The sequence below is a fragment of the Pantherophis guttatus genome, chromosome 7 (assembly GCF_059756535.1).
Source record: "Pantherophis guttatus breed Tessera chromosome 7, ASM5975653v1, whole genome shotgun sequence".
Classification (NCBI taxonomy): Eukaryota; Metazoa; Chordata; class Lepidosauria; order Squamata; family Colubridae; genus Pantherophis; species Pantherophis guttatus.
In genome coordinates, this window is record NC_142069.1 from 78711293 (window position 1) to 78723665 (window position 12373).

The following is a 12373-nucleotide window of genomic DNA, read 5'->3' on the forward strand; positions in this document are numbered from 1 at the left end:
ACTAAATCTAATAAATAGTATTTATAATTATAATCATTATCATAATCTATTGCTGCTACTTGAATGAATAAATTGCTGGAAAATCACTATTTAAATTGAATTTCTGTAGTCATGCATACATTTTCTTCCAATCATTCCAAACTGGTATGAAGAGTATACAAATAATTTAAGCCCTAAATATTTTAATATTTTCATTTTTCATTTCGTTTCATTTATTTACGATGATAAATGCTGTTTAGAAAGTAATGCTTGCATTGGATTCGATTTAAATTTAAATACACAGTAAAAATATGGAAACTTGCTGCATCTATCATAGACTCTGAAGTGGATATCAATTAACCGCAATAAATGGAAAAATTGAGAGGAATTTTTTTCCTATTTAGAAAATCTAATGTATAACATTAATCAAGATCCTGTATATATGTTCTTAGATATTAATCTTCCTGAGCTGAGTTTCTTCCAGGTAAATAAAAAGAGATGGAGCTAAATTTAACCAAAACACTGATATGTTAGTTTCCAAGAATTTTCATCTGTTTTAGATGAATAAAGAAACAGAAATGAAGGAGAAAATTTTAGAACAGCATAAGGAATTTTATCTATCTATCTATCTATCTATCTATCTATCTATCTATCTATCTATCATCTATCAATCTATCATCTATCAATCTATCTATCTATCTATCTATCTATCTATCTATCTATCTATCTATCTATTATCTATCTATTAATCAACTATCTATCAATCAACTATCTATCTATTATCTATCAATCTAACTATCTATCTATCTATCTATTATCAATCTATCTATCTATCTATCTATCTATCTATCTATCTATCTATCTATCTATCTATCTATATCTGGCTTCCAGAAGGCAGGTGGGGGCCAGCGGGTAGGTGGGATGATGTGGGTGGGGCAGCCTCGTGGTCCTGCGCGGGCCGGATTAATGGCTTCGGCAGGCTGTATCCAGCCCGTGGGCCGTAGTTTGAGGACTCTGGATAGATAAATAGATAGACAGACAGAGACAGACAGATGTCTTCATATAATCCCTGGAAGCAAAGTTTGGAGGAAGAAAGAGGAAAAACATCACCAACTCAGAGAAGTCTCTCTCCCTCTCCCTCTCTCTCCCCCCCCTCTCTCTGTGTAAAAAAGTCAAAAAAGTTGCTGCATATAATGGGGGGAGCTTTGATCATGATTCTGGTTGCTATGTTGACTTTCAGCTATCAGATCGTATATAATGAAGGTAATGTGTCTGTTGAAATATCTCAACTATATTGTTTTTGAATGATGGACCAGGTTTATACAACTATCTACAATCTGTTTTTTTTCCAAATGCCTTGGAACTCTTAATATTCCCACCCCCTATGTTTAGATAGAAGGTTGGTATTCTAAATGAATTGTAACTTTCTGCGCAATAGAGATCCACAGGTTAAGGCAACAAGCTCATAGGAAATTTGAAATCCATGTGAATAACACATTCTTCTTACTTTGGATAATTGTTCATAGATAAAATGACTAATATGACTAAATATGACTACAATTCTAATTAAATGCTATGTAAAAGGAAGGAATAATCCCACAAGAGCAATAATTAATTATTGTTTTTGCATTTACCAGTTTTAAATACTTCAAATAAAGTAGAAAAAACAGCAGCTGTTGTATTTGGCTATATTTATATAGTATCTTGATTAGAAAAAAAAAACATGGCAGCTTATTGACAACAGTAGGCAAGGAGATTTTTCCAATAATTTCAAACTTACTTCAAGAAAACATATATTATTCTATGACCAAAGTATAATGAAAACCATTGTTTTAAAGACTCACATAAAAGAGATCAATTATTTTACAACATCATTGCTTTAACCTAAAGCTCAAGAGTTGTGTCAATATGCATTTTATATGCATCGTATCATAATGTCATAATGCATCATCATGTATCAAATATATATTTGGTAAGTTTGTAGTCATAGAATGACACAAATCATGTGTGAAAAGTGAGCATTTGTCAGGTAAGTAAGTTAGTGGCCAATGTTTTCTCCTCTGCAGCAAATACTTTCAACATTTAACATGACAAGGTTATAAACAGATTGCGTATACAGAGAAAGTAGATGTAAAACGGAAAATAAAATGATTTTATTCAAGATTCTTGAACCAATTAGGAACCTCAGCAGAGAGATGGAACAAATTAAGTACAAAAATAACTGAAGGGCCCCTCATTCCCCACAGAGAAAGACAAAGTTGGGAGCACATCAAAGGAAGTGGAAGAAAAGTGTTACCCATAAGTAGCCGCCGTTTCACCCGCTTGTCCACATCAGCTACTGACGTGGCATTGAACTCAGAGCTCTCAATTGCAGCCTCATCCTTCTCTAAAACAAAGGAAGGGACAAACATGGAGCACTTGGTTAATGAGAAGCCCAGTTTTCCACTGTGGAAGACAGTCTCTTGACTTTGGGCAACTAAAGCATGAAAACATGAAAACCCCACTGAGAAACGTGACTCAAATCCCAGACACAAACCAAAGTGCGTTGGAAGGAGGTGCTAGAGGTGGTTAGAAGGGGGTGAAAACGAAGTCATTCACCAGCCAACACTTAAGGAGCTGATCTCCCACCAATAAAAACACATACACAAGAAAGGATGCCCAGGATGGGTGTTAATTGAGAAACGTAATTTACAACATTTAAAGTAAACATATTGTTAAAGAAGAGGAAACAAAAGGTAAGTATGACATGTTGACAAGTGCAAGTTTTTGAACATAGAACAGAGCTACAAAAATCCGGTGATGGGTGGGAATGGAAATGTGCTCATGTTGATTTAAAATAAAATAAAAAAATAAAACACAAGAAATAATAAAAAAAACGCATGCATTTTAAAAAATAAAACGTAAAATAAAAGAAACACAAACTTAAAAATGAAACGAATTGGGCAGTGCTGGTTGCCTGCTTGTCTAATGAAACACAACTAGCTAAACATTCAGTGCTACAAAAAAGATGTCATAGGAAGAGACTAATAATTTTTGAAGCATGCGGTACAGCAGAGGGCGGTGTTAGTGATATGGCATCTTGCAGGTAATTTCTGATGTTTGGTATATGAAAAGCTCCAATTCGGCATTACAGCAAATTAATGTAGTATTTCAAAATACACCCCAAACGATCCATTTGCAGGGATGAGAAGAGATGATATGAGTAAAGAGGGTTAAATCATATGGAAAGCAGTGGTGGCGGGATTAAAATTATATAAAATGGAGGACTGCATCTCAAAGAAAAAACAAAACAAAACACAAGGGGGGAACTTGTACATGCAGCAGACATAAAATAAGAGAATAAGCCAAAAAAACAAAAACAAAATGGATTAGACCAGGGGTGTCAAACTCAAGGCCCAGGGGCCAGATCTGGCACGCAGTGTGCTTAGACCTGGCCTGCAGGGCCACCTTGGAAACAGTGAAGGACCGGCCAGCGGTACCTCTGCCAGCAAAAATGGAGCTCAGAAGCTCTGCCAGCACACACACCTCTGAGCTCCATTTTCATTGGCAGAGGGCTGCAGGAGCCATCCTTGGCCGAAAACGGAGGTAAGGAGGGCCACACGCAGCCCTTCCAAGCTCTGTTTTCATTGGCAGAGGGCTGCAGGAGGCCGTCACAGCCAAAAATGGAGCTTGGGAGCCTGTTTTTGCTGCCAGAGCACTTGGGCCGCCACAGGCGCCCCCCCCGACATGAGTGACCTCAAGCTGGCTACACACCCCCTGCCCCCCTCCCCCGAGGTCAAATGCAGCCCTCAATGAAATCGAGTTTGACACCCCTGGATTAGACAAACAGATAACTTCGGCGCCTTTGCAAATATTTGCATCCGTGCAGTGATGCCAGAATTGCAGACATCACTGAAGAGAGTAAAGAGAAAGGAGAGACAAGGAGCAAAAGAAATCACAGGAAGGGGGAGAAGCTGGCAGGGTTTATCTGTGGAAATGCTAAATGGTTCTGTTGTTCTAGGAAGAAATCAAGTTCTAGATGGGATCAGGCTGCAATAGAGGCTTTGGTTTGACGTTTTCGTTTCCTTTTTTTGAGTTTTTGTTTTTCCAGAAATAATTTATTAACTTCAGATATCATACAAGACAGGCAATCAGGAACCATCACCAGAAAGCAGGAATAAAATGAAAACAAAACAAAAAATTTGAAAAAAAAAATCTAAGAGAAAACTCTACTCAGAAAGTGGAGAAGGAGGTGTAAAAAAATAAAGCACACACAAGCAGCAATATGCGACTTACATCAGAATAAATAGTGTAACGTGACATCATATTACATAACAACATTGCGAAGATGGAAGGAGAAAGTATAGTGTTCAGTGATTCAACAATATGCCAAACCAAACAAAAATCATTAAAAGATACACGACAGAAATTTAAGCCGGATTTGTTTGTTCTCTCACTTACCTTCACTTACATCAATACTCAGATTCCCAAGCCGTCTACAACCTAAGATTATCCTCTGCAGTTATGTGAATAGTCTTATTAAGATGATTCTTAATTATTCAAAAGTAAAACTATGGAGAAACCCCAAATATCCTGAGCCTAGCATAGCAGCTACATTTTACTTAGAATCTTAATCTGTCCACTTTTTGAAATGAAATCTATTCATTTCATCCAAGCTAATAGTTGTGAACTAAACCTAGGCTGAGGTATTTCCATGTTGGGACGAAAACCTCTGCTTTACATAATCAAAGTTTGTTGAAGGAGAGTTAGTTACTTGCGTAATAGTCTTTAACATATATATTGACCGGTGGTGGGTTTCAAATTTTTTTACTACCAGTTCTGTGGGTGTGGCTTGGTGGGCATGGCTTGGTGGGCGTGGCAGGGGAAGGATACTGTAAAATCTCCATTCCCACCCCACTCCAGGGGAAGGTTACTGCAGAATCCCCATTTCCTCCCGATCAGCTGGGACTCGGGAGGCAGAGAATAAATAGGGATGGGGCCAGTCAGAGGTGGTTTTTACTGGTTCTCCAAACTACTCAAAATTTCTGCTACCGGTTCTCCAGAACTGGTCAGAACCTGCTGAAACCCACCTCTGATATTGACTTCATGGAACTTGACTATTTTTTTTTTTTACAGTTGACAATTTATTTTTCTGTACATATAAGCTAACTTTGGCTAATGCATCCATATTTAAAGAAGAGAGAATTCTGTATAAATGGTATGGTTTGCACTATCAGCTCTGTATTCATGAAAACTGAGCTTCTATTTTATTCAATGTTTCATGGTAAAATTTAATTAGGAATTATTATTGGACTTTCTGGCTTTTATATGCAGATTCCATTTAAAAATTAAGTAAAAATGCCATCATCCGTTATCTATCAGAATTATTATTATTATTATTATTATTATTATTATTATTATTATTATTATTATTATTATTATTATTATTTTGCTTTAATTTATATGCCGCCCTTCTCCGGAGACTCAGGGCGGCTTACAATGCGTTAAGCAATAGCCTTCATACTTTTGTATATTTATACAAAGTCAGTTTATTGCCCCCACAATCTGGGTCCTCATTTCACCTACCTTTGAAAGGATGGAAGGCTGAGTCAACCTTGAGCCTGGTGGGATTTGAACTTGCAGTAATTGCAAGCAGCAGATGTTAATCTGTTAATAACAGTGCTTTAGTCCACTGTACTACAGGCTCTTTAAAGCTTACATCAGATACTGCTAAATTGGAGAAAAATCTAGGTGTGGATTTCTGTCACAAAAAAAAAAACTCACTCCTTAAAAGCAACTGGGATTTGGCCAGACATTCATTTTTATTTAAAGTGACAAATCCGTAATCAGCTAATGCATGATTATACTATTTATTTGCTGGCTTACATGACATTCACACTCCAATCTTATCAAATAACATTATGATTCCTTAACATATCCTTTTCTACAACGGAGAACAGAAAAAATGGAAAAGTACTTACCAATGCATGTTCGGCCATCTGAATGCAGTGCATATTTCTGATGACAACCGCACACAGGACCACTATCTGTGTCATCACACGTGTGTTGGCAGCCTCCATTTCCATAGTTACAGGTTACTAGTTATTTTCCCAAAAATATGTATATACATATATATGAATAAAGCAACAATAAAGCCAATTAGTTCTTTCTGTCCTCCAGACACAAAAAATGATTTACAACTTAGAAAAACAATGACATTGATTGATAAATGTCTCCCCAAACTTCCTTGCTAAAGAGCAACAGTTTTAAGAAGTTATTAGTCCCAATGAAATGTCACTCAAAGTAAAGGCATTAAGGAATGTACTTCAGTCCTTTTTTAAATGAGGGGCTTCCACCTGTTCCAAACTTTATTTAAACCCCTGTAAGGCACAGTCCCCAAGGCTATAAGCAGGTGATCTAATTGTTTAATTTTGTTAAGACACAGACTATATATTTGATCGATATGGAGAAAGAGTCTTGAACAAAAAAGGCTGCCTACAGTAAAAAAAATAAATAAGCTAATGCCTTAGATTGGGGTGGTACAGAACATTTGCAAATAAATAAACAGCTCTTAAAACCATAGTTTTAACTAGACACACTGATTGCAATACTGCCTCCCCTAAGCAATAATTTAGATAAGAAAGTATTACACTAAAGTAAATGCTAAACAAGAAAGTAATGAACTAAGATGTGCAACAAATGCCAAAAATAACTTTCTTCCAATATGTAAGGAGCAAGAAGAAAGTAGAGGAAACAATAGGTCCATTAATGGCAGAAGATGGCAAGAAGGTGACAGGCAGCAGGGAGAAAGCAGAACTGTTCTTTGCATCTGTCTTTACACAAAAGGAAAAAAAAAAAACCTCAACCTGTCAAAAGCACCACTGTGGACAGACCAAATAGCAGGGGTGAAATGCTCCCAGTTCAGACCGGATCGCCTGATCTGGTAGCGATGGCGGTGGGTGGTTCGGAGAACCGGTAGCAAAAATCTCTGTGCCCGCCCCCATGTCCAGCTGAGCCGCGCGATCATCATCAATGCTTTTAAAAGTAAAAAAAAAGATTGCGCGCCACAGCTGATCACCTCCCCTCACGCGCTGTTCTACTTACCGCATGCCTCCCTTTGGCGTGCAATGCACGTGCATCTCGCATTTGGTGCATGGTGCGCATTGTGCATGCGCAGCCAGCAAACCAGTAGTAAACCGGTTCAGATTTCACCACTGCCAAATAGGCACAGAATTGATAACAGAACACCTATCTGCTTTGGACAAATTCAAAACTCTGGGATCAGATGATTACATTCCAGGATATTGAAGGAGCTGGCAGATGTGATCTCAGAACCACTGAATGAAATTTCTCAGAGCTCCTGGGACATGGGGAAACTTCCAGAAGACTGGAAAAAGAGCTGATGTGGTTCCAATCTTCAGAAAAGATTAAAAAAAAAGAAAATCTAGGAAAATACAGACATATCCATCTGGTGATGATGCTATCTATCGTACATTTTTCTAGCTTACCAAAAAGTAGGTTGTGGTCTACTTTGTTAAATGCCTTACGGAAATCCATGTATACTATATCCATTGCTGGTCCACTGATTTGGTCACTGTATCAAAGAATGAAATATTTGTTTGGCATTCTCTCTTTTTGACAAACCCATGTTGGCTTCACAGATCTGTTGCTTGATTATCTTTTCCAGGATCTTTCCAGATATTGATGTCAGGCTGATTGGTCTGTAATTTCCTGGATTACAGGAATTTTTTTGAGTATGTGAACCACATCAGCTCTTTCCCAGTCTCCTGGCAGTGCCTTGGTGCTCCAGGATCTTTGAAAGATATGGTTCAATGGGTCCAAGATCATGTCTGCCAGCTCCTTCAGAACTCTGGGATGTAATCCATCAGATCCCGGGGATTTGAATTCATCAAGGGTGGACAGGAGTTCTCTTACCATTTTCTTGCCTATTTTAATTTGAATCCCTAGACCATTTTTTATGTTCTGTTTTTGGTAGGCTTTTTTTTTTTTGTATGAAGACAGATGCAAAGAAAGAATTAAGCAGCTCTGCTTTCTTCCTGCTGCCTATCACTTCCTTACCATTTTCTTCCATTAGTGGACTAATTATTTCTTTGACTTTTTAATTTTTTTTATATGTTGAATGAACCTTTTTTTATTACTTTTAACATTTATTGCAAGTCTTACTTCATTCTGAGCCTTAGCTTTCTTGACTTCATCTTTCAGATCTGGGCTATATGCTGGTATTCTGCCTTATTTATATGTCGTTCTTTTCATTTTTTATATTTATTCTTTTTTTCTTTCAATTTATCAGAGAGTTCTTTGCGCAACCATATTGGTTTCTTCTTGGATTTCTTTGTTTTTCTTTTTCAATGGTATTGTGCTGTTTTCAAATTTCCTATGCTTCTTGAGTTGTTTTCCCTTATAAGATTTTCACCCATGGAATCCTTCCCAAGCTCTCTCTAAGTTTGTTGAAATTAGTTCTTTTAAGGTCTAAGGCACTGGTTTGATTATGTTCTATTGCTTTTGTCTGCATTATGTTGAATTTCAGAGTGACATGGTCACTCTTCCCCAAAAGTTCTCACAACTTCAATCTCTTCTATCATTTCATCTCTATTAGTAAGGAATAAGTCCAGTAGTTCATTTATTTCTTCTGCTTGTTTGGGTGGCCTGTAGTATACACTTATGGCAATGTCATTCTTTTTAAAAATTTTATATTAACCAATATGCATTCTGGGAAGCTTTCATCTTTGGTTTTATGCATTTCTGTAGAGATGTAGTGATCTCTTACATATAGTGCAATTCTACCTCCTCTTTTGTTAGGTTTTTTCTTTTGAACAGTTTATACCTTCCATTAGTACATCCCAGTCGTGAGTTTCATCCCACCAAGTTTCAGGAACGGCAACTATATCATACTTTCCCTCATACTATTACTTCAGGTTCGCCCTGTTTGTTCCCCAAACTTTGAGTGTTGATGTATAGGCATCTGGTTCCTTTATGCCTGACCCTGAGTATGCTTTCTACATCTCCTACTTTGCAGCTGAGGTTTTCTTCCTTCCCATCACTCTCTACCTTCTTATTTGATTGGTTGTCTTGTAGTTTATGTTTGGGATTAGGTCCTAAAGATCCTAAAGATTGGTCCCTCTCCCCCCTCAGTTTTAATTTAAAGCCCTTTGCTGAGCCAATCATTTTTCAAATACATTCTTCTCGGTTCTTGTAAGGTGCAGTCCATCCCTTGCCAGAAGCCCTTCTTGTAGATAATGCAGACCGTGAGCTAGGAATCCAAAATTCTTTTGGTGGCACCAATCCTTGAGCCAGTGGCTCATTTCTAAAATCCTTTGTTCCCTCATTGGATGTTGACCTTTTGTTGGAAGTACAGATGGGAATACTACTTGTGCTCCTTACTCCTTAACTTACTTGATGAACTGCTCTTAGTCTCTTGATATTGTTTTAGATTCGTTGTTTGTCAGGGTAATGATGATTTAATAGCTGACCAGTTGCTGTAATACTGTAATGCTGTAATGCTGATGCAATGGTAGTAATGAGTCAGCAGGATTATTTGACTGTTACCACTTTAAGAGACTGTATTATAAGAGAGGCCCTGTTGGGGCCTCCGTGCTGTAAATGCTATTTGCCTGTGTTCAAGGCCTGTCTCAAAGTACCTGTACGCATATATGGTTTTGTGGATAAAACCACTATATGTAAATACAAACCTATTTACTGTATTTGCTCTTGGGTTGTCTTACCTAGTCACAATGTGCGCACTCTGACATTGTTGTGTCATTCGTACTCACATGAAGGAGAAGAAAGATAATAATTTGTGGACTTGATTATTTTAGTGAGGTTTTCAGCCACATCTTTGATTTTTGCTCCAGGGAGAAAACATACTTCCCTAGATTGATTGTCCAGAATCATGGCTGATTCTGTTCTCCTGAGAATTGAGTCTCCTATCACCAACATTTGCCTTTTTTTTTTCCTGGGGAAGCCTGGGCTACTTTACTTCATATCATAGGAGCACTTGATGATGTCCTTTCTCCAGGTGTCTGCATGCTTCCTTCCAGAGGGAGGCTAGGAAACAGTGGTGGTAGTCATCTGGTTCTATCTGGTTCGGGTGAACCAATAGCGGCAGGAGGCTCCGCCCATGTCCTGTAATCACGTCCCATTTTTGACGCTCTGCGTATGCGTGGAAGGTCCTGCGCACGCACTCACATTTGCGAACCGGTAGCGAAGGTAAGTGAATACTGCCCCGCTATGAAATCAGTTCCTTACCTCCATTGGGGCTGGACTAGGCTGAACTAAACAGCAACGGCATTGCTCTTGGCTGTTTTTTAAAAATTCTATGAGTGACATGTTTCCATCAGTCTATCTCTATAGGTTCATGTATAGGTTCACTCAAAAATGTCCAGTTTTTTTTTTTACTTAATTTCAAGGGGAATTAAACCTCTGCTAGCCGTACCATGTTTCCCTAAGTGTAAAATACATATCCAATTGTTTTGTAAAATATACTAGCTTTCAATTATGATTCTTTTAAAATCTATTCATAAACTATATGCTATGCATATTTGCATGCAAATTTTATTTTGCTATGTGCGCAGCAAAATTTACTTTGGTTCATCTTACAGGCATTTTATTACTAGTTTCAATATTTTGTTCTAAATCAGGCTCCCAGAAGTCCATAAATCAACCCCTTATTCCCTTGCCCCCACCTCACCAAAAAAAAAAGTTGGGGGGGGAAAGATCTTGTCCCTTCCCTTTTTTGGAAATTTGTTTGATGAATGAGCTGCTAAGGAGAAGCAGAACTGATTCCATCACTATAAAGTGCTTTCTGATGCCTCTAAGTTAATTTTTCTCCCTCAGTGGTAATTTCTATACTAGTAGTTTATAGTATGTTCTAGAGTTATCCAACTGTTCTTCTGTCAAAATAAAATCATTTTGGTGAAACTATGAAGTTGCTGTTAGTAAGGAAATAATTGATAGGTATCAAGCTGCCCTGTCTCTGCATTATTTTGTTCCTGGCATTTCTATTTTTCAGATGTTTTACAGCTAGCAAACTCCTGTTTTTCCCAACTCCAAAACTTCTGCTTACTTGCTTTCTTGCTTAAAAACAAAAAAAGAATATAATGTTCTGAGTTCACTTGTGATTCTTCACACTCTTGTTCACATCATCAATAAAGCTATATATACCCTGTTTCCCACAAAATAAGATAATGATAATAAGCCCAATTGGGCTTTTGAGCCCATGGCAATAAGGCCAAGCGCTTATTTCAGGGTTCAAATCTATCAGTTGCAAAGGGCCACACTGCTTGGATCTGAACATATACTAACTATATCAATACATTATGACATCCTAGCTTTTTGGGAAGAACTTAATGCATATGAAGGCTCATACCAGCTAAAGAATTATCAGCTCTAACTTCTCATTGTTGGGAACAGATAACGATAATTAAACTCGCTCAGGAGGCATGAAATGCAACAGAGAAGATTAGCTAGAGTTGGATATTCTAATTTTCAACTACCAGTGTAACTTCAAAGAAATGGTTGGAAAATTAATCTATTAAACCTTCTAAATGATTCAATTTCTGTTGCTTTTTACAGGAAAAAAAAAACAATCTTCAGCTGCACTGGCTCCCGGTGGTCTTCCGGGTGCGCTTCAAGGTTTTGGTTATCACCTTTAGGGCGCTCCATGGCTTAGGACCTGGTTATTTACGGGACCACCTGCTACCACCAATAGCCTCCCACCGGCCGGTATGCTCTCATAGAGAGGGGCTCCTCCAGGTGCTGTTGGCCAAACAATGTCGACTGGCAGCCCCCAGAGGGAGACCCTTCTCTGTGGGGGCACCTACTATCTGGAATGAGCTCCCCCGGAGATACGGAGGATCCCGGATCTGTGCACCTTCCGTCGCGCTCTCAAGACTTTTTTATTCCATCAAGCCGGCCTGGCCATAATCTTTCTCCTTTAAAATGTAAATTTTAATTTGTTTTTAAAATTATTAGGTGTTTTAAATTTGTCTCGGCCAAATTGTTTAATTCGGTTTTATTCTTTTTTAAAATTTTGTATTTATGTGTTTTATTCTGTGGCTGTTCACCGCCCTGAGTCCTTTGGGAGTAGGGTGGTATATAAATCCAATAAATGAAATGAAAATGAAAAAGCTCAATAAAATCAATACTGTTTTTCCCGATTTTAGATAATAACAGCAAATATGGAAAATAAAGCATATTGGACATATGAAATTTAGCAATACATCTACCTACATTTGCAATCCTTCTGGTTTTTGGCAAGTTCAAAGCCAGGCCTACATTCACAGGCAACCCCACCTTTGGGTGTCTCCCGGCAGATATGTTCACACCCATGATCTTTGTTCATGCAGTTCATACCCTCTGGGGAAAAAAGAGAAAAAAAATGTTCTAAGAATAATCT

The 12373-nt window shown here is 37.9% G+C and overlaps 1 protein-coding gene across 4 annotated transcripts in view; it reads right to left on the reverse strand.

Annotated features, from left to right (window-relative positions):
* SCUBE1 (signal peptide, CUB domain and EGF like domain containing 1) overlaps nt 1–12373 on the reverse strand; it is a 204677-nt gene that overhangs the window by 64785 nt on the left and 127519 nt on the right. For 2 of the 4 annotated variants that reach the window (XM_034442030.3, XM_034442032.3), the window contains 3 exons: nt 12208–12333; nt 5940–6056; nt 2276–2365 (listed from right to left, as the gene is read on the reverse strand). In XM_034442030.3, the coding sequence (XP_034297921.2) occupies nt 2276–2365; nt 5940–6056; nt 12208–12333 (333 nt within the window). The remainder of the gene's footprint in view (nt 1–2275; nt 2366–5939; nt 6057–12207; nt 12334–12373) is intronic. The other 2 variants (XM_034442031.3, XM_087874275.1) reach the window with 1 other exon arrangement.